This window comes from Branchiostoma floridae, chromosome 3 (genome assembly GCF_000003815.2).
Source record: "Branchiostoma floridae strain S238N-H82 chromosome 3, Bfl_VNyyK, whole genome shotgun sequence".
Lineage (NCBI taxonomy): Eukaryota > Metazoa > Chordata > Leptocardii > Amphioxiformes > Branchiostomatidae > Branchiostoma > Branchiostoma floridae.
The window spans coordinates 23702535-23725236 of record NC_049981.1 but is presented as its reverse complement, the minus strand read 5'-3'; the positions used below and the strand labels follow the sequence as shown (position 1 = coordinate 23725236).

Genomic DNA, 22702 nt, shown 5'->3' with positions numbered 1-22702 from the left:
ATTTTTTCTCGGTAAAGTCGGGGACTTATTGATAACCCCACGTACATGTATAAAGTCTTATATAAATGTGTACCAAAATTCAAATTATTGTGATCATCATGTTGCAGGCGACACCCAGTAACGTTAGGTAAGGGATAACGAAAAAAAAAGGTGGACAATTGATCTGCAACCTGAGGTGTGAGGTCAAATTGTCTGATCACACTTCACCCTTCTTTTTCTCCCCACTTACCTTCTAATTTAGAAAAAACGAATGCCTGGAAAGTAATGACTCCAATGATTTGTAATTTGGAGGATATTGATAAAAGACTTCATACTATGAAGTTGTGCCTGAAAATCTGAGTTGTGCTTGTTATTTCTTGGTGAGGCAAAGAACTTATTGAACCCCCCTCGTAGCACAGTAACAAAGATAGTTTTTTTTTTATTTAGCTCTGTTGTTTGTTTTTCTTTCTTTTACATTTACACGAACCAACGTCCTTGCACGAACTAATGTAGTAAAAAAAAATGTAGTATTAAGTATATACACCTACGACCGTGCATGTAAACCCAGTCGCCACTTCGCTTTTCTACCAACGCCTATAGACTCTAACTTTACAACCCTGTAGAGTAAACACTTCTTCCGCCTGGCACATGTTATATATATGGCACTTCAGTCCTGGTACGTTATTTACGAACATCAATTGAAACCTCCCAGAGCGCTGAACAAAAACACTTCTTTAAAACTTACACATACCACATCTGCATGTGTTACACAATCTCTCAGGCCGCTAGCTAGGAGAGCCAGTCAGGGCGACTGCCCTGTCTATTTATGGAACAGAAATCTACGACGTGGTTCCAGCTAAGTACTGTTTAAAAGATAATAAGTTATATCATTTTCTTCCTTAAATTACTTCTCTCCCAAACCTTAGAAGAGATATCATCAAAATAAAATAAAACCATGTATTTTTCTTCCAACCTTGTCTTGTTTTTGTCACGTAATCAGTGTGTATGGTTAGTTTATACTAGATAACATTGTGCCAGACCAGCCAGACGGTGGGATACAGTCACGTGTTGCAGACTTCTGTCTGTTGTTAAGCAAACAATCCTTTGTCCTCCTCAGTCAGTGCATCGGAGCCAGCCCATTTTTTTTCTTTCTTCATGTTTTTCTGGGTCTTTAATAGTAAGCCTGCGGCGTCTTTGTGCTGTTATTTCTTGAGTAGTCAGTCCTGCTCTCTCTCACCACATCGGGAAGTTCCTCCGACATGATACTGCAAAAGAGTTGAAGTAACGTTAAGTCAATTTCGCTTAGTATCTTTCGATGTTTTCATTTGTCATTTAAAACCGAGATTTAATCCTTCGGAAAATTTCCATGTGTCTGGATTTGGCGTTTAGAAATAAAAAATCAATTTCTTCTGCTGATATACTGTCTTCCTCTAAGAAATGAGCGTTTGTTTTTAGTTTTTATTCATTCATTCATTGAAAATTACCTTATTTTTAATAGAGCATTATTGACACAACAGGTGACTATCAATAAGTCGTTTATTTTAGTCATTTTCCTGTAAATATGAATTCTGGTTACAGGTTCAAGTACTTTGTACCCAACACATTGATGGCGTGCACACGTTTGATCTCTTTCAGTGTGAGCCAAAATACGGTCACCATCAATGTCTTCTTTGCTGCCCCACAAGACATATAATGTTTTATAATAATCATGCATGCCAGCAACGTTAGTATTCTTTGATAGATTGGAATAAATCATAGTAACTGATGATAAAATACTTTTCTTGTACGTTGTGTAAGGTGGTGTGTACCAGTTTCCAATGTTGCAAATTCAGAAACATCCGTTTCCGTTATGCAAGACAGTCAAATGAGATTCAAATATATTATAAGCTAATTGAAAGACAAGACATTGACACGTTATGTCGCTTTATTAAATTTTTCTCTGGATTCACAAAAGAGTAAGAAAGAAAATGTTTGTGTTAATGACTGGAACGTCCGTTGCCATTGCTGCTCTACGTCATTTACTTGACTAGGTGTAAATTCTTCTTTCTTCTAGAAACTGTAAATCCTTTTCGAGGCAGGAAAACGTCAAATTGTACTGTTACATGTAACAGAGGTCACGGCTGTCGCCCGCGACATTACTTCCCCAACCACTAGCAAACTTTGATTGCGGTGCATTTTTCGCAAAACATAATGGAGAACCATAATGTACCACGCCAGTTTTACATTTACAGTCTTTAGTATTCCATCTAAACTGAAACACGTCAACTGAATGGCCTTAATGACAAGACTAGGTTCAATAAAAGACTTACATGTTGGTAGAGTTTTTCTTTTTGAAACCGGTCCGGGGAGACTTCGCGTGTCTTCGGGTCGACTCGGATTTCATCAGTCGGTTGAAAGAAACCCCGAACGCAGCGTCCATCAATCCTGTCATAGCGGACATCTTGACTTGACGTTGTTGTTGAATCAATCTTCCTCACAAAAGAAGATCGATAATTCTTTCAGAATTCAGAAGAACCAAGGAAGGGAGAAGATGTGATGCTTGCTGCGGTTTGGTCAGGGTGTAATGTCTCACTGAGAGAAGCAATGCCCAATTATTTATATCACACCCTGTGACAAACCCCAGCGCTAGCCGTAAGACTTTATTTAGAGCAAGCGCGTCAGCTAGCAACAGATACAGACATTCATGAATAATGACTGGGGCTTTTGAAAGCATTTTTCCGCTCGGCTTAAGAGGAATTTTATGGCTTTTTCATTTGCTGTTGCTATCGTCAACCGACAATTTGTAAACGCCCCCTGAGACGAAACGTCTGGTACTACCGACTGGTACTCCTGTGTTTCTGACTCCACCCACTCCGTGACGTCATTACCGTGTTCACTCCTATTTCAGCACCAGACAGGAAGTTTGGAGAGTGTGACGCGGCGTGGCGGAACAATGACTTTTACTTTGTTATAAGGAAATGAATATACATGTCGTAAGGAAAGTCAATGTTTACTTGTGGGTTCAGGTCCTAAATGTCGTCTGAGTACTGACGTGGGCGTGTGTACCTAACGTGCGTTACGTCAAACCTCCCTGGTTACATGCAGTTGTGTGTCCTAGTACTACATCACTCCAGCTTTGTACTTTTATGGGTGTGGACTATTTATGATATAGATAACGTTACACTTGAACCTTTGCGAACATTATGTGACTATTAACTATACCTACAAGGTAGGAGTCAGGACATTCGTGATGTAAAAATCTGTGCCGTAAAGGGGTATTCCACTCCAGAAGCGAGTGTTATTTTCTGATTTAATTTGGTGCGTTTAGGTTTCAACTTATGGTAAATCTGGCCAAACAAAGCTGATTCAAGTATAACGATTATTTTTATTCTCTGGGGAATTATAATATCCGCTTCTGGAGCGGAATACTCCTGTGTTAATCACTATGATATAGCTAGCACTAGACCGCAAACTGTCAGCCTGTCTCTATGCTTATACACTGCCAATACAGACGACACCGCCTGCGAAGGACGAATAGCCCCCTGAAAAGAGTCAACTCAAATGTGATCTGTTTGATCAGAGGTTAACGACCTCACGTTCAGGTGACCCGTTCTTGGGCTGGAGACTTCTACAGTAAGGAATTATGTCACCCTGGTTGTGTTCCGTTAGCGTTGTTATGATACGAACTCATGATACGAACGTCATCACAGCAGATGAATGAGCACCACACCCCGCCCGTCATATCTTGGGTCAATGACCTGACGTTAGGGAGACCTGTCGGTGTGAGTTAACTTAATCTCCAAGCAGATGTTCGAAGGCAAAATTAATGACGTTTTTTAGCTTCCTTTTGGTTTTGGCTACAAAGGCAGACCGTTTAATACGCCGTTGCCTTCAAGCATCTGCTTGGACTTTTTCAAAGAGTAAAAGGGTGAATTGATCTCCCAGCAGATATGTTAGGAGAAAAAATTCGAAAAGTCAAGAACTAGCTTCCTTTTTGTTTCGGTAATAACAGAGGAAAACCCGGCCAACATCTTCTTGGTTCTATTTAAAGAATTCAAAAAAGGAAAAATGAGCGCACAGGGAAAGGTGATAAGGAAAAGTGACACGTTCAGTGACAGATTTACTTGCGATATTAACGTTATATAAACGGGGTGAATGTCAGTAATGAATCAGAACATAACAGTGCAAGCACGCCAGCTAGCGGAATGGTCGGAAAGTGCAGATCATTTAACGAAAAACATGGCGGACGCTGCTGCGCGGAGAGAGGCCAGGCGAAGGAAAATCTTGCAAAATTCAGAGGCCAGGCTGAAAAGACTCGCCGGTATTGAGCACACGACACAAGGTACGTCTTCTAGCATGTCTTCTTAAGGATGGATGTACGTTTTAAGCCGCAAGTAGTTTTGAGACAGATGCTATGACTATGATGATTTCGAAGTTGTGGGAGGGGGGCGATGAAAATTTGTATCAGCATGCCAACATAGCTCCCATTCAAGACATTATCGTACGTGAAGATATCGGAGCGATGGTCATGCGGATTATCTAGTCTACAAATAGACCTCCCCGGGCCTTAACCCCTCTTAGTGATACTTACGCGTTCTCTCGCAGCATTTAACATTTACGTCTACAAATTACAAACCAAATCCTACAAACATTTGATTGATGCAAACGGTATCAGGTCTTTTCGTCCCCTAGTAATTTCGTCCCCGTGTTGGATGTTTCGTCCTCGTCAAGGTTCTTTCGTCCTCGTCATGTTACAGTGTTTAACCCCCAGAAGGCAACTTATAAGACATTTTATCACGTGCTATTCCGTAGTTGATTAAAATTATCTAATACTTTGAAAGCATTTTCCGACCGCTTATATCGGGAAAATAGTTGGTCAGTCCTACATTGGACGGCGCCATACTCTGACTACAATATAATTCCAGTCGGTCCGGATCATTGGTGAATTCACCAACATGAATATCTTTAAGTTTTTTAAAATGTGCATAAAGTCTATTATATTGTTAAAGTTTCCTATTAGTATAAGTTTGCTTATTTACTCAGACAAACTCGGTAAAAGGTGCGCATGAGCGCTTTGCAACATGTGTAAACATCCAAGATGGCGGACCCGGCGGCATGAAAATTTCTTACTCGTCCGTTTTGTGCCGGTTATTAGAAGTGGAAGACTTTAGAATAAGCAAAAAAATTTCAATCGAAGTTTGATAAAAACTCTTATAGAAATTTTGTGACTTGTCAATTACTTGTTGCATAGACAAGCATCATCCAAGGACGAAACGTCCATGCCGAGGACGAAAGATCCAGGGGACGAATGGTCTCGGGGACGAAAAGACATTAACTTCGGGCGTTGATTGATTAAGGCAGAAAGTATGTGGCGTTATACTACAATATTTTATAGTCTATTTCTATTTGCAGATACCCACAATGAAGAAGCTAAGGAAACTGAGTCTATTGAAAAAGCCTCTCCAACCACACTTCTACAAGCGTCTGTGAAAACTACAAGAAATGAAGATAACATACAATTGAAAACTTCAAACAGACAAGAGACCAATAGACCATCAGAAGAAAGGTTTGTGAACAGAATCACAGAAGAACTGACAAGAGACGAAGATACAACAGCTACAAGAGACATCATTCGTACCACCTCAAAAAACACTGAACTGAAAACCCAAGAAAGCCAAGACAGCAACATTCCTGAGGTTTTGAATGGTGTAAACGTAGGGTTGTCTGGTGCAGAGAGTAGGGTACAGGAGGACGATGGAGGACTATCGGAGGAAGGATGTTGGAGTGGCCACACTAAGCACATGTACCTGCTTGTATTTGCTGTGCTGGTGAGATGTTTACTGGCCTGTGAACAGCTGCAAGTGATCGTGATGAAGGTAAGAGCAGTACTGACTTTCAAAACTCTAATATTTTTAGGTTTAAGTTAAAAAAGACCTAATTTAAAAGCAATCTGCCAGCATTATGTGAAACACAAGATGTAATAGAAATAAAGCAGCTATGTTTCCCACAATCAAACTGGTCCTTCATTTTGTCAAACTCAAAGCCTGCCGACTGTTATAAAGAAATATCCAGAGCTTTTCAAGCTTGTTAGCTCAGTTAGTTAGTTAGCTGCCTATTAGTAGTGACCCCAAATTGCTTCTTGAGCTGTTCACGAATGTACGACAGTTACTATAATGTCAAATTTGTAGATACAGAGAAAGAAAACATTTGTCAGCTTCTGTTAATTCTTCTTGGTAGCTACAATATTGTATCTTACTTTCTGATCAAATATATTCATATATATTAATATGTACAGTATTAGGTATGGTATAGATTAATGTCTTTGTTTCCTTTTCTTAGAGAGGAATTTGATATAACTTATTACTATGTTGTTCTGTGTTGATGATCCACTAAATTCTCCTTTATTACAGTCAGCAGTTATCCCCTTCCTAATGCTACAGTGTTGTGTCGTGGGATTTGACTTCTTGATCAGAAAGGTGAGTTCCACCTACCAGGTGCCCGTGCTTATCAAGTTAAAGTTTTATTTTAGTCTGCTCACTCCATTATTTTACTACTGTAGAAATCTAAAACCAAATAAAGATGATGCCATTTACCTTTACCTTCTTGTATAGGATATCTGATTCTGAACATGTTTGAAATTAGATTTCCGATCCTGTTTTGCTGCAGGGCTCTCAGACAGCACAACCAACCATGTCTCTCCTCAGCACTGCGCTGGTCCTGACTGGTGTTTCCAAGACAACCATCACCATGGTAACCAAAACAACAACGTACTTAACAGCCATGTTGTCAGACTTTGCCTGGTACATGTTTGTATTCCTTGTAACCCACATTGCGCTGGAAGCAATAGGTTGATTAGAAGGGGAGTAGACCCTTCTAAATAGAAGAGATCATGTACAGAAATTGACTTGGAGAAGTCCAGGGCTGTTTCCATGAGCCAGGACCTGTCCCTCTGTCCTGGGACAGAAATTAACTGATTGGGACGGGCATAAATTTTACCCTGACCAAAAATCTGAATTTTATGATGTGAAAATAAATTTTTGTAAGATTGACATGACAGATTCAGCTACAAGAATTAACAAAATGGGCTTCCAAATTTCAGTTGAATCAAATTTGATTTTTGAAATGAGTGATAGTGTTTCCAAATCAGAGGCTTTGGGTTTCCACATTTTTTTCCAGAGGAGCATGCCCCAGGAACCCCCCTCGGCCCTCCCACTCCTCCAATGAGTGGGGCAGACAAACAGCTCATGGAGACAGCCCTGACATGGTTTAATTCATATAGACAATTGAAGTAAATGTACATGTATGGAGATGTTATGATTATAAAAGTTATACTCCTTATCGCTTTATATCGTGATCCAGCAGCGGGCTGCCTTGTTGGCCTTTCTTAGATGTCATATATGCCAACAAGGCAATTGCTTAATACAAAAAGAGTTTAGAAAATTTGAAAGTTTGAGGCAAGAATACTGTTCCATGATAGAAACAGATTAACGTTACAGATGTATACCGATATGTACACAATATAGTAGCCTGTATCTAGCTTTGTCAAATATCATTGATTGATTGATTGATCATATCTTATCGCTTTATATCATGATCCAGCAGCGGGCTGCCTTGTTGGCCTCTCTTAGATGCCATATATGCCAACATTAGGCATTGCTTATGCAAAATTTATGCTGAAATAGAAATAAAGTATATTGAAGGTAGAATTAATGTGCTCTGCAATGGTATGAAGTGGTTATGAATTTGTTTGTTACATTAGAGATGTGCACTAGAAATAAGAGAGTACACAATCTAATAGTTAATAGCAATTCTGTTGTCAGTTTTACCTGCAACAGGAATGGTGTAACTGTAAGGGTAGTCTCCGTAGCAGACTCCTTTGCTCCCGTAAGTTTTGTCCTATCATGTGTCATTTCTTATTGTATACCAGCCAGCAGTGAAGCCTGCTATGGAGGATAGGGTAATGGGCAGACCAGAATGGATCATGTAGGGGCTGAAATAGTGCAATTTGCAGGATAGTTTTTGGTTATGTTACAAATTACTTACATACCTCAAGTTTCCACAGGGAAGCAATGTGAGGCAGCTGGGGCAGGAGCTGAAGAATGGGGGTTGTGTGGAGGGGGATTATGTGAATGGAGGGTTGTGTGGAAAAGGTGGTTGTATAAATGGGGTTGTGGGGGAAGGGGGGTTGTGTGAATGAGAATTTTAAGTTGAAATTGGACATTCTAAGGCTTCCTGGAGGACAAAATTACTGTCAGTTGAAGCAAGGAGCTTTCATGATGGAAGTTATTAGAAGGTAATGATGGGACACCATTCAAGGTTGAATAAATTAGTTCAAATGTTGTGACTTTTGCCTTTGTGTGTAACTTTTAGTATAATCATAATTAGACAACAGGGACTTAATAACATACGTTTTGGGAACAAATAATAGAATTAAGCCAACTGTCATACGTAGTAATTGATAGCTTCAACAGAATCTGATTCTTTCAAATGAAATGCTCTTCAGACCAGAAGTTACAGCCAGATAATCTGTTAATGACATTATCTTTTCACTCTTAGCTGATTATCTATTGCCATGAATGATCGGCTTAACTATTACCAGTACCATTGCTCACGCATGAGAGCAAATAGGTCCAAACAAGTTAGCTTTTCCAAAGTTCTTTATTTATTGAAATGCGTCTACAATTTTACAAACATGCATCAAGTAATGATTACATTCGCCAAATAATGGTTAGACAAAAAAATTGATATGATCTTTGTCTCCTGTTTGACCATCTAAAATTTTCCTTTATGTCCTTTGCGTATCACCTCTTAGTTACGGTATAAAATTCATTCTGCAACAGATCTGTTTAGTGACACCAATGAAAGGTAGTTGATGCTACCTGAAACGTCTGACCGTTTCCCGAATCATATCCAATCGCCTGAGTAACAATTTATATGTTTGCAGTGCTATCTGCTTTTAATGCCTCTAGAACAGGAGACACTGGCAGGTCAGCGCAGCGGATATTTGTACACCTCTTCTGTGGACACCTCGATTCGTGGGTAGTCGGCCAGCGCCTTGGTGAACACCTGTGGTGGCAATGTCATGAAAACAGCGCTTAAGGTTACAATTTCAAGACCTTATACCTGCACACGAAATAAAGCTCTTACCAACAAGCTTTCAATAAGTCGTCTGATCCTTATCAAGCTGAAATGACCCAAAGCCTAATTCACATATCCGGACCAGAAGTGTGACGTCAGCAAAAGGTCAAAGGTGCTTGGTAGCTGGTATCGGGCCCCCTTCTCCGTTGAGGGAAGGTAAGAGCTTTATTTTGTGTATAGATATAAGGTCTTAAAATTGTAACATTATGTTGACTACTGTCACAGATTAACTTACATTCAAGTAAAACAGCTTAGTTTGGGTATAATAGGGCACTCATATCATTTCAATGACATCATGGACAAGAGACTGAACTTGAAACATGACCATTGGTTTACCTTATAGCTTTCAGGGAACTGGCGCTCAGGACCATGGACGATTGTTCCGTTTACGTAGAGACAGTTCTCCGCACAGTCCTCGGACAGCCATATGGCTTCGTACTTGTAGTCACTTTTTGCGCACATTTCCTGCAAAAGAGTAACCGTGCAAAAATAAACTTCAAGGCGTGACCTATAAGGTACTGTCTATTACATAAAAAAAGTTTGGAAAATCGTGCAAAGAATACACCAGAAATACAACCATCCATTGTATTCTGTGTAGGTAACTATCTGAAAATATAAAATCAATGCTTCTACAGGTTTCTACCCCAAAGTCCATGATCAAATAAACAAGTATAGTTGATGATGAAACTTTGCTGAAACTCAACAGATTTTTCAAAAGTCAATAAAATTCTTGGCTGTACCAAGGATCTTTCATCAACCTAGTAGGCTGTACATAACATTTAAGGTGAAGCCTTCACCAGGTTGAAATGACCAACCGCTAGGGACACGTGACCATGTGATGTCTGTCATAAGTCATAAGTACCTCCATGGTTACCAGTACGCATGTCCAGTGACAAGAATTATGGGTAATACCTCAAAGATGAAGACCCCAGACATAAACAGAGCACGTGTGGACATTGTACGTATGTTATGCAAATTGAGGCAATGGTTGTGACGAGGGAACTTCACCTTTGACACATTACCCACAATTCCCGTCGCTGAATGTGCTGATACATAGAAATTGGCTTGAGGTTTATACTGGCCCCCACCCATACCTTCCACCTGTCTCTTCCATTTTGGTAGTCCACCAATGCGATGACACCAGGCGCAGGCATGGCGAAAAAGCCCTTCGGGTGAACTTCCGGTGTAGCAACGTTGATGGAGTGCACAGGGTATTCTGGGAAGGTCTCAGCCAGAATTTGTGACCAGCCTTGTTTGACTGCATTGACTCTCCCACAAAAAACTCTGTGCCTAAATGATGGGAAAAAATGGAAAAATTAATATACACTGGTCAGACTCGTAGTTACAAATGTACAGTTATTAAAAACTGACATTGTCACACCAAATCATTGCGTGTCCTCATTAATGTTCTTGTACTCTGTCCGTTGCCTGGTCCCACAGCCATTTCAGCATGTAAGGTGTCATATGCATTTTGAGGTTCTGATTGAAAGACAGTTGTACGTGGTCAACTAGGCAGTCTACCCATGTCAGATGTCAGTTTCTTGCTGGAGGCAATGTTGATGTTGATACGCAAAGGTGCCTTTTGACAAAATAAGAGTTGATACATATCACTATAATTTCAGATTGTTTGAACTATATTTCTGCCAAACAGCTCTGATGTTCAAACATGAGACCTCCATTCAACGTCCTATACAAGGACGTCCCTAACCAAAGTTAGGTACTCATCAGCATCTGAGTAAAGTCAGGAAAGTCATATGCATGTAAAGACTTCCCATTGGCACGACATTGGGGCATATCAGCGGTTTCGAACCCAGTACCTCTGGGGTTTGAGTCAAGCACCTTGACGTTACCTGTGAAGAGGACGTCACCACCTTCAAGAGTAGCTTCTTCATCACAGATCCGGTGAACCTCTAGCCCCAGGTCCCTCATGCACATCTCCACACTGTCAACCTAATAGGGAGGGAGCAGGTCAGCGTTGCGCAGTAGTAGACAGCTTTTAGTATTTTTTGTATGTTTTTCCGTTCAAATACTTATCATACAAAGTTTTCTACTAGAGAGGACTGAAGCATGTGAATTTTTAATTTTGCAAAAAAAAATTCTGACCTTTGGCATGTTTTGATCTGCCTCTTGAAACTGTTATTTGAAGTTGGCCTCCATATTTCAGGCAGCAGACAGACAAACATGCAGACACGCCGAAAACAATACCCTCCATTTACATGGAGCAAGGAGCTTTTACAAGGCTCTTTGCATGGAGTTAAGAGCATAATACAGGATAAGGTACTACATTGTACTATTTTTCTTTTTTGCAAACATCCCGGCCGGGCAGCTTTGCAGGAACTTAAAGTATGACATAAAACACACAGACTGTAATGAAATTAGTCAATTGACTCATGAGCATAATTTGGTAAAGTAAGAGTAGACATCACAGTTTAATGGTATGAGTTCGTTCTTGCAATTTGCGCATATTCCTTGATAAACACTTGAATCTTTTTCGTTTCCTGGCCTGGTCCCGGTTTGAAAATTTAAGTCAAGCATAAACTAGAAAACTAGACTCACCTCTAGCCTCCTACACTCGTCAGCAGGTCTCGTCATCAGCGCCCTGTCGCCCAGCACGACGCAAACGTCCTCCACAAAGGCGCAGTCTGGCATGGAATCCTCGGCTGGAAGGACGGTCACCTCCAGCCCCAAATCTTTCAGCGCCTGGACTAACATTGATGTTCTTCTCTGGCTTTGTCGACGTCGGCGATCTCATCAAACCCTTCCATGCGGAGTCCATCGTCCAGATTGCTTGAGATCTCTCGGACAACCGCGCGAGTGTACACGGGGAAGTTAAAGACATCTGTCATCTTCCTTATCGTCTTTGTCTATGTCTGGTGAAGACCTGCAGTAGTTCTGAAGACTCCTCGAACGGCGTCTATTAAGATTTAGATGTTCCACCTACGGAATGATGTCACAGATTGTCTGCCCTGATATAACTGCTCTTTGACTGCGCTAGGTACCCCGCGGAGAATAGATACATGAATTTCATACTTGCAACGTCACCAGGACCTCATTTTCATTATCTATAACAATGACTTTCATGATTTAGAAAAATAAGTGACATTTGCATAGAAGAGAATGATATGATTTGCAAATGTGCACCTTTTCTCCCAGACAACATCCAATTAGGGCCGATGTCAGGCTTAAAGAATCACTGGGGAATGAAAAACACAGCATAATTGAACCATAAAGAAGTGTCAAACCGAACACAATCAGCATCCTATTACGTTCTTGTGGCCAGGAGTTGTCTGATTTTCTAGTGTAATGGCCTAGCTGTGTAGACACTGAAGCTATGGGTGGTTCCTCACACTTCAACTCCTGGCCGTGTTGTTTAACAGGGTTGTCTACACAACCATCGCAGAACAAGTTCATCCAACTTTCTGTGACCTGGTGTTGTTTCAGGAAGCCTCTTAAGGTAGCAGAACACATTTTTTGGCCTACGGAAAATAGATAGAAATTTTTCTCCAAATCATAGTCTCAAAGTCTCTGTCTCTCTCTGTCTCTCGCTCTGTCTTTCTCGCTCTGTCTTTCTCTGTCTCTCTCTCTGTCTCTCTCTCTCTCTCTCTCTCTCTGCCTCTCTCTCTCTCTCTCTCTCTCTCTCTCTCTCTCTCTCTCTCTCTCTCTCTCTCTCTCTCTCTCTCGTCAACTGGGTACAAACGTGGCATCAAAATTGATAATGCTTATGACAACCTTACATAGGTACAGTAACTGTCCTTACCTTGTGAAAATAAGTAAGAAAACTTCAAATGATAACCACGGCATTTTAGGTTCGCATAACGTGTTGCATCTGTAGGAAAAATATGACACAATTTCCGTTTTTGAAATAAATGTTTTCTTTCTTGATGAACAACGGTGCCTTTCTTGTTCATGTGTGAAACACTGGCGCTCTGTGTGCGTGTTGAAATCAAGAAATAAAAGTGATCACAGTGCAGTACTAGTATGAACGTACCTTTAAAAATGTACATTATGTAGTGTCCATTCTCCGCGGCACGTGATGATTTTTTTTTTTCAAATTCAATTTTGGAACAGTCCGTTTTTGCATAAGGAGGAGGGTGAAGTAAAAATTGTTGAATTTGATCAAAAGCAAATACCGGTCTGTATAGTTCACATCAATTGTGGTGCGTCCAGGGGATGTGATCCACGAAACCCGGTCAGTGGTATGAAAGCCAAGGAAAGAGTCGAATTATCAATCGACCAAGAGAGACATCATGCGGGAAAAAAATGGTACTGCATTACTACAACAGCTTAAATGTTACATTTTGTTACATTCTGGCGTTATATCAAAGTTGGCTTAGGCCTCAAAAGCCCCCCCCCGTCTGAATAGGGTTAAATATTACATTTTGTTACAATTTAACAACATGTAAGCTATTATTGCGTTGATAAGTAGATAGCGATGTGTTCATTAAGCTATCCAACATGCAAATTGTTAGTATGAAAATATCTATTACTTCGCTACAGTTTAACTACATTAGCATATCAAACGTCATCATTAGCGGGCAAATCAAAACAAAACCAGACGCGAGTTTGTTTAAAATTTGCCAAACCAAAGGCAAAATCCCCGTCAGACCTTAATCCAAGCAGAGCAGATGTACACTAAATCTTTCTCCACTTATCGCGAAGGCACTTGTAAAATGTTGCTTTCCGTATGTCCAGACTACTCCCCCATATGTCGTACCAGATATAGCCTCCTTCGTATAGCCGGCAGCCTCTTGGGACATATGGTACGATATGCAGCTGTCATGCGTTTTACTGAGGATAATGCCTGTGGCGTGTGGTAAATAACTAGGCTACAGACAGATCCAAACCTTTGCATAGTTTAGACGTCATCGCCTGCGTAGCGAGTTCGTTAGATACGTATATAACTATTCCATTAATCCAAATTAGTGTGGGAAAGTCGATAGCTCTCTGCCCTCGTGTATTTTGGTCCAGGGTGCGCCTGCCGCCGCTGACCAATCGCTGCCTCCAGAACAAGCCGGTTCCGTCACTTCCAAGGGCGGGTCGGCATTCATGTGTCCTGGTGCCAAAGTTATCTCTCTTACTCACCATTCCTTTAACATTTGCAGTTCGCCCGCTTATATGTACCCGGCTGCGCTTGGATAAATACTCGCGTAGTAGAGAGCTGAGCGTTCGCTCACACAAGATTATACCAGGCTCCAAGCCTTGTTACCGCAACGCAACTTTCCTTAAGGAAGAAAAAGGACCACCAATTTGGAATAACATCGCTCCAAGGCACCCTTAACGGGAAGGAAATATGTCGGGCCGCCAAGTACAGATTACCTCGTACAAAACAAGCTCCGGTGGTGGAAGGTGAGTTACCCCTTTTGTCCATATCCTCGCCACCATGATAGGGTGTCTTTCAGAATAACGTAGCCACCATTTAGTTACTGGAATTTCAAGTCGCGGAGAAGATGTCAAACTACCAGTCTTGGCTGTACAAGACATTTCTTCCTCCAAAGGATGCGTCCAGGTTTGCCGCTAGTTAGACACAGTAGTCTTTTTGTACCAGAGCTAGACGTATTTCTATTTCTAAACGTAGATGAAACTAATTCATTCTAAAAGAGCATTTCAGAAAATGCTATTACATGGACGTTAGTCAATTTAAAAGTGTGAATTTTAAGAATTTAGCTGACGCAATACGAAGGGCACCGGTCCAGACGATAAGGCTACTTTAAGAAGGGCATTTCTGAGTAACAGTTTGAAGATGTGACATCTTGATACAAGGTCATTTAAGACGAGAGAACGTCCCCCCGCCAATGACAGAAATTTGCGGTACGTCGCCTGCTATCGCTAAATATGGCGCAATGTTGGCCGCCTCCCGCGACCCGTGTTGACACCGGGGTCAGTTTTTAGAGCCAGATGGCTATAAACGTCCCCTGTACATAAATAGACGCGACTTGACAGTGATATGGCTGCTTGTCAATCATGTATACTTCTCCTTACTGTCATGTAGCACAAATAATCGTTACTGTCAACCGAGTTTGAAACAACAAATAACACATAATTATTTGGCATTACTCAAATTCTTGAATTCAGCTGTAACGTTTAATTTCAATCACAGAAAGCAATGGTATATATATACATATATAACGTTTATAGACGTTGCTCAAACAAAATACATTGCTCGGTAAACCGCCTGATGTCATGACATACCGTGTTTGTACTGCGAAGTACACGCTGCATATCCAGGCAGATGTATTTGATTCATCGCACCACTAATAGGTGTTGTCTCAGAGGATTTTCAATTAATGTGTATCAAATTGTCAACTATCTGTGTAAACTTACGGTAACTCTATATATCTCTTGATTGAAGCATCTCACCCTTCTTATGCCCAGGCGCGATGCTATTTCATGCATAATCTTGATTTTTTTTTTTTAGTTACAGGTATATGTTGTTGTAATGATAATCATGATTAGAGTTACAGTCAAACTTGAGACTTGCAGGAAATACTATGATTCTTTTCCCAATAGCAAAAATTAGGATGACTACGTTTTCTTCCATCTGTGGCACGTCTGGCATCTTGACCATCAAGAAATGACCTCCTTGCGATGTTCTTATCGCCTTGGAATGTGTGGGCAAGCTGCTAGAGGCAAGTGTCTTTAAGTAGTGTTTAAGAAAAATGTACGGGAAATAGCATTTGGGATGTTTCTATGATCTTCTCAGCGTTGCGTACCTACCGATATCGCTAAAGCCTTGCATTGTTTAAAGAACAACAAATCTGTTACAGTTATCGTTACAGTCTAAGGTAATATACCTCAGGTATTATGATACCTTAGACTAATTATATCAAAGCTATACCGCAGTAAATAAGGCACGATTACCTGTAAAAAAATATACATGTGCAGGGCTGCAAAGGGAATCGAACACTATTGAAATTGAATACCTCGCAGTAATATCCAAAAACTCATTTGACACGGGTGGAAATAAGTACCTAGCTTTGGTTAGGAATGTCGTCTTGGACGGGATGTAAAACCGGAGATCCCGTGTTTGAGGAGAGCAGCCTCCTGAGAACACTATAGAACCCATCACAGTTACAGGAAAAGAGTATGGATCCAATCTGTTTTTAGTGGATCAAAACCTACCCATATGTTGTATACGGTTAGTATACTGTGCATAACAGGTGCATTTTGCCTAATGGCAATTTACCGTTTGTACCAAACAACTGAATAGCAAAAACTAAATGCAGAACTACGGATAAACAATTGCCAGCTACAGATATATTTTGGCCACAATTAAGCATATTACTCTTCATTCGATATCTTGTTGTTTGTTTACTACGATAGCAGTGGCAAGTACCACATGGCGTTAACACTGCCGAACACGGATCTATTTCGCCTACAAAGATATCAGTGCGTCCAAAAATAGGACAGTTGTCCCCCTTTGCTACATTAGGAAGCAAACATCTCCTATCTGGTACGGGCATGAGTAAACAAATCAGTCATCCGAGAGTTTGAGGTCAAGCTGTAGTGACCGCAGAGGGCACCACTTCACATGACGGGTCAGAGAGCTGGTCAATGTAACCTTCCTACTTAGTCTGTCCAAATTCTAGCTGTTTGTTTCAACAGAGTTTCACGTAAGATGAATCAGTGCATCACGTAAGGATGATAAAACTGTCCAGTAGTTATATTTAGATTTAGAGATGCGACATTTATGAATAATTCAATGTACAATCTCTGTCTTTTAAACGTTTAACAACTTTCATTAGAACTTCGTCCCGTTATGTATAACGTTGGAATGAATATGTAAACCCATTCCATTTTACAACATCATTGACAACCCTTTAACATATTGTCAAACACATGTTTAAAACAGTTAAGAGCTAACGCTTTGTTCCGACACAATTTGAATACTGTAAATGCAGAAATGTTCGCGGTGGTTTTATGTTCGCGATTTTCGCGTTGCCAATTCACCGAGAACTTAAAACCCCCGCCAACATTTTTCCATGGCAGTAATACCCGCCTCACATTAGGCGTGGTTCGATCGGAAGACTAGTTTACGAGCTCTAAATGACATTTTCGTGAGTTAGACGTCCGGTGTTCTCACGATCATCTTGCGATTTTTAGGGATCGCCGGCAATTTTCAGGAGTCTTACGACGGTCGGGGTGCAGCGAAACATGTTCTTAACATAAGCGACAAGTCGCAGGAGATCTCCGAGATCGCAGAGATCGTTACCGAGTCGCAGATCGTGCGTGCAAATCGTGCGTACCTCGCAAGGGTATCGGTCAATAGTCTTGCGTCAATCCAACGATTGAAGACCGATAGGCGAGCACAGACATAGTTATTAATCATCGAACGCAAATCGGATGGCGAACGCCCGTTAGTCGGGCAACATTCGGGCGACGTTCACCCGACTTCCGATTGTTTACAAATATTGAATTTCTGGGAATGTGAGGGTAATTCTAACATTATGACACACTTTCCTTTTTTCTTGTGTCATTTCTATTATGCCCGCGCATTCCATTCATTGGTTAAAAAGATTCCGACAACAAAATAAGCAACATTTATTGATCTCTTGCCTTTTTTGAGGAACGTTTTGTATTCCCTTGTCCGCGTGCAAGAGGTCATGGGAGGTTCATTATCATAGATTTATTCACCGTCGATCGCACGAGGCTCGCTTTTATGTGAGGGGAACAGGTTTTGGGCGAAAAGTACGCAAGACCATCTTAAGATTTTAAAATCAGCCGACCTTCCTGCGATCGCGAAGTACGTCCGAAGATCGTATATAATGTGAGGCGGGTATAAAGACTACAGTGCGAGGTGCTGCGCGCGAACAAATCTTTCCCGCCAACGCAAAATCAAATCCCCGCAAACTTAAATGCATTTAAAGCATTATTTTCATGAGGACATTTTACATGTATGTTTCAGACCAGGGGAGGTGTCTCAGACCAGCGAGCGCCATGTGTACAGCTCGTCTTCAGAGTCATACGTGAAGGAGACAGGGTCCATGAAGATGCGGGGATCCTACAATGTCCAGTCCTCCAGTTTTTCATCCGGGGGTTTCGGAGGTACTGCGGAAGTTATCATTCTACATGTTAATCACATGCCGTGTATGAAATATACGTTAGTTTAACATTATCAAAAGTAAACCTTAGAAGTATCCTGGTATCGGGTCGTATTATAGCTCCGCGGAGAGGACAGAAGAGAGACTCGGGAGCTATAATACTGCCGGATACCAAACTACAGAAAAAGATGACCCTTTGAAAATGACCCTTCGTGGCATCGGCTTTTATCAATAGTAACAGGTGTCAGTACTTGATAACCTGAAAGCCTACACAGGCGTGCTTCTCGTAACCAGGATTAACATACCGCACATGAAATTTTGTCTCATCCCATTCATCCGCTAGTTAACAGATCTCTTATTATATTGTTTTCAAAAACAGGGTACTTGCAACATCTTAAAAATACTGCGGTTTGAAACGACCGTCCTTCGGCTTGATATCCCTGAATACCCTTTAAAAAAAACGGGCACAGGTTACCCCAGAGAATGACGATGAAATACATGTATGATGTAGCGTTACATTTTACACTGTGTCATGTTGGTCCTGGTGACTAGGAGCTGACCTGTGCAGGTCCTCAAGCAGTCTGATTTCCAGGTGTTTACATAATTACTGACAAAACACCAAATATTGACCTCTAGCCCCTTAGCAAGTACAAATACTGCACGCGCACCTCGTAACCCGAATTAGAACGACACGTACCGTATAGAACGTGCCACTACAAAAATGACTGAAGCGGTTACCATATATTTCAGATGCTCACTGACGATAAACTAGGTAATAAACATGTTTGATTACGACTGTATTGTGTTGAGTTATGAAAGATAATGCTATGATAAGTTCTTTTCTTCAAGTTGCACATTTCAAACTGGCTTTGACTGACTACGGTGACAAACGAAATGACATAACGACTTCGTAACTCTTTTTGCAGCTTTTAGCCAAGGATTCTCCGACGACTTCCCTAGCTTATCCAAGGGTATGTTTCTATTTGGTTCCTGTTACTTCTAAACCAGCACGAAAACACAGATGGAAAAGGGGGAAACCGTGTTTGTTTCTTTCAAACCAAACTCACAAAACACTCAGCAGACAAGGTGACTTTCGAAGACTAACACAAGATATGCACACTGCTTGAATGTAGGCTTCTTATATCAAAACCTCGCATACATAATAACTAGGTTTCAGTAATAACTTCTTAAGCTAAGGGCACAATCCGCCGTAAGTGCAAATGCGTGCTGCCTACCTGCAAAATCGTGGGGAATATTTTAAGATCCGTAAGTGGTAAGTACCGCCTCCGTACGAAATCCTACGGAATCCGACGGATTTGGCGGAGCACGCAGACACACCACAGCACCATATACGTGCGTTGAGACTTGCACCCTCCCTGCTCTTGCATTTTAGAAAAGCGTGGCGGACGTGGCCTCAAAAAAAATCGTACGGACAAACAACGCGTACGGCGGGTTGTGCCCTTAGCTTTAGCTATCTTTATTAGTACTCGGATTGAATGTGCTGCTCCTTGCTGCATGCTGGCGTTGCGGCAAGGATGCGCTTCGAGGCTGTATATCCCCTCTTTTCATGACATAAAAAGCCTATATTCCTATGATTCACCATCATCATGAAACTATTTAATAAAGTATGTACATTGTATGTCACTGCACGCAGAAGACTGAGAATTAACGTCATACATCAACTATTTGCAATTAAAACATTGAATTTTATGGATTTATTTATTTCAAAAATGCTGATACTTTTGTAAGTTTTGAAAAGTCAACTACTGGCACAATTTTTTTTATTTTGCTCGAAGGTTGGAAACAAATTGACTATATTGTCATTGTTACAGTGCTTACGTAATTTTCCGCAGCTATGCCAGTAAAATTTGCAAGGTTTGATCTGGGAACGAGGGGTTGCACCATGTCAACAGTGATTCACAACATCGCATAGGTATATAACGTGAGAGTGTTTGTCTACTCGCCAATGATCACATGACCTTGAAGAACAAAGATCTTTATTTGCAACCACATACAGTGCAAGAGCTGACGTTTCATTGACCGCCTGTCACATTCAGGGCAAAAATGACTGGTTTCACTTCGCACTGCAGCTAGAGGTCGCTGCAGTGTTACAGATGTGGTCACCATTGCCCTGAAGAAGGTGGCAGACACTCTTGTAAGTATGTGGTTGCGAATGGAGAACTTTGTTATACAGTCAGTTACCAAACTGTTGAATTTTGTCACCGATCTTATGAGTTTCCAACGGCAAATTACTTCAATAACCAAATAGAGCTCGTTAGCACGTATTTGTTGTTTTCAGTCATTATCATGGGTGTTGCCTAAAACACTTTACATTAAAGACTGTTACACCTTATAAACTCTGTACTGGTCTTTTCAGTCCGTCTTCACTCTAACAAACACTGAAAACCTCTACTCCACTGCCTCCTTTAACAGCGCTCCTCTTCCTTGCCTTCTACTCACATTTTCCTTAGGGTTTGGACAGCCTTTTGGCTCTGAGGGCTTCTCCAAAATGTCTAAGATTATGTCCTCAGCGGGCGGCAGCCTGTTCCTGACGCCGTCCAGTAACAGCACTGTGACCCTGGTGAGGGCTGAGGGGGCGTGTCTGAAGCAGGCGTATGTGGGAGAACTCAGCACATTCAGTGTGGACTGTAGCAGAGCAGGTAATCAAGTAAACTGTCAGCCAGCATTTCAATGTTCAAATTCGTCGTTATTTTTGCTAGATCATATGAAGCAGGGTTACTGGCATATAATGTTTTATTTGCTGAAGTGTTAATGTTAGAGTCGATTCCATGGCAATGTCATTGAAAGTTGCCACATGATTCAACAGCTTCAACGTTGATAACATCTCTCTGATTTATCGTAAAACCTCATTTTGCCAGTTGTCACTAACACTGCATTTAGATAACGTCTGCAACAACGCCGTTCTTGCAGTTCCAGGGGTAAATGCTAGGTAGCCAAATGAATTTACCTTCTTTTCCCACTGAAAAAAACGTTAACATGATATGTAAGGAAGGAATTTCAAATGCTATGCTAAGGAAAACCAAAATGTAATGTTGTCCATCAGTTAGGACCTAACCACAAACCGAATTACAATGATTGCTACATATAAATACAACAAATCTAATATGTTGACGCTGGCATTATTTGACTGCAGGAAAAAGTGCATTGGTGGTGGGTATGATGGGTCCAACAACACCGTGTGAGGAGCTGGACGTCAAGCACATCGGAGACAACAAGTATGTGGTGTCCTTCAAGGCGTGCGAGAAGGGCCCGCACTCCCTGGCAGTACTGTGGGGAGACGAACATATTCCAGGAAGCCCATTTGACGTCACAGTTTTCTAAATAGATATTTGTTTCCCGGATGTCATTGACGACGAGCTGACAATGTTTTTTTCTACATGTAACATGTACCACGGAAGCAGCACACATATTTATCTGGAAAACAGTTGGTATTCAGAACTATAACTTATAAATCAACGATATACGTCTATAATACCGTATGAAACTAAATGCGTATTAGAGATGCATACACAATTCTTTTTTTTGTCAACTTTTTTTTTGCGAAATGCTGAATTTTGATGAGTTCTTAAACTTATTTTCGTTCTCGTTGGCAATGATTAAGAGGTAAAGCTTGTACAGGTTTTAGTTATATGGAAGATCATTTGAGGATGATCTAGGCCATTGATGCAAATGTTCGTTACTGATTAGATATCGATTTTGATTGTTTTAGCACTTAACTTGATAATATAATTTGTACTTGGTGCCTGATGATACAATCATATTTACGGCGAAAGAATGAATGTTACGATCTGATTAACATGAATGAGCTGAAAGATTTTTGCCTTGATGATGGAAAGCTTATAGGATCGATACCGTAACGATCTAGCTCATAAGGACGTGCAAGTAGAGAGAGTTTGTATATATACAAAGAGGGAAAGATAAGAGAAAAATATGTATAGCAATGTAACAGACTTTCGTATTCTGTCCAACTGGTAATGGAGAACGAATGTATCATGAAATGTGGTGGTCACAAAAATACTCGTCTGTGTCTATTTTCGATGCAACACTAGTACTATGTCTCACCATGACCCCGCGTGATGATGGGACTACTATCAAATTACAGTACTGTATAATTTCTTGTTGTATAGAGACAAGGTCATTGAGCAATAAGAATATAATATTAGACAGATAACCATGAGCAACCATTCTAGGCCGTTTGGGCTGCAGGTTCTTCATGCATTTTGAAAACGGAGTCCGGTCATCCCTTTCCACTACATTAGGTACTCATTGACGACTGAAGCGTGTGTAAAATGCTTTTCTCAGTGACACAAAGTCTAGCCAGGAAGCTAACCCCTGGATTCGCGATCCCGTGCCCATCAGCCTATAACTACTCACTACAAAATCGTGAGTCAAGGTTAAGTCATGTGGTAGACTCAATGTCCTCTCTGGTTGGAACCAAGCACCGCCCCTAGTATGCGAGACGTGGCTGATATTTTGGGCGTGGAGGACAAAAATACATCCTGACCGGACCAATGATCGATGCATTCTGAATGGGAAGCTTTCCTGTC

At 41.0% G+C, this 22702-nt stretch overlaps 2 protein-coding genes, 1 long non-coding RNA gene and 1 pseudogene across 8 annotated transcripts; 2 read left to right on the top strand and 2 right to left on the bottom strand.

Moving 5' to 3' along the window:
* Positions 1 to 405: 405 nt before the first annotated feature.
* Positions 406 to 2825, bottom strand: LOC118412610. Its single transcript, XR_004830788.1, has 2 exons — positions 2289 to 2825; positions 406 to 1244 (listed from the first exon to the last, which is right to left on the bottom strand). It is a non-coding gene; the product is annotated as an uncharacterized LOC118412610 (long non-coding RNA).
* A 1323-nt stretch (positions 2826 to 4148) lies between these two features.
* On the top strand, positions 4149 to 6966 carry LOC118412596. The gene is made up of 4 exons (XM_035815555.1): positions 4149 to 4300; positions 5371 to 5834; positions 6369 to 6434; positions 6625 to 6966. The coding sequence occupies exons 1-4, from the start codon at positions 4198 to 4200 to the stop codon at positions 6808 to 6810; spliced, it is 819 nt and encodes a 272-aa protein (XP_035671448.1). The 5' UTR covers positions 4149 to 4197; the 3' UTR covers positions 6811 to 6966.
* Positions 6967 to 8597: 1631 nt separating this feature from the next.
* On the bottom strand, positions 8598 to 12622 carry LOC118412597 (annotated as a pseudogene).
* A 1297-nt stretch (positions 12623 to 13919) lies between these two features.
* On the top strand, positions 13920 to 22172 carry LOC118412598 (filamin-B-like). Of its 6 annotated transcripts, none has more exons than XM_035815558.1 (5): positions 13920 to 14442; positions 17999 to 18138; positions 19061 to 19105; positions 20606 to 20794; positions 21289 to 22172. In XM_035815558.1, the coding sequence occupies exons 1-5, from the start codon at positions 14387 to 14389 to the stop codon at positions 21474 to 21476; spliced, it is 618 nt and encodes a 205-aa protein (XP_035671451.1). In that variant the 5' UTR covers positions 13920 to 14386; the 3' UTR covers positions 21477 to 22172. The 6 variants fall into 6 exon arrangements, with proteins under 6 accessions (XP_035671451.1, XP_035671453.1, XP_035671454.1 ...); XM_035815561.1 differs by lacking the exon at positions 13920 to 14442 and adding an exon at positions 14457 to 14602 and having other exon boundaries at positions 20666 to 20794; XM_035815556.1 differs by lacking the exon at positions 13920 to 14442 and adding an exon at positions 14459 to 14602.
* The last annotated feature ends 530 nt before the right edge of the window (positions 22173 to 22702 follow it).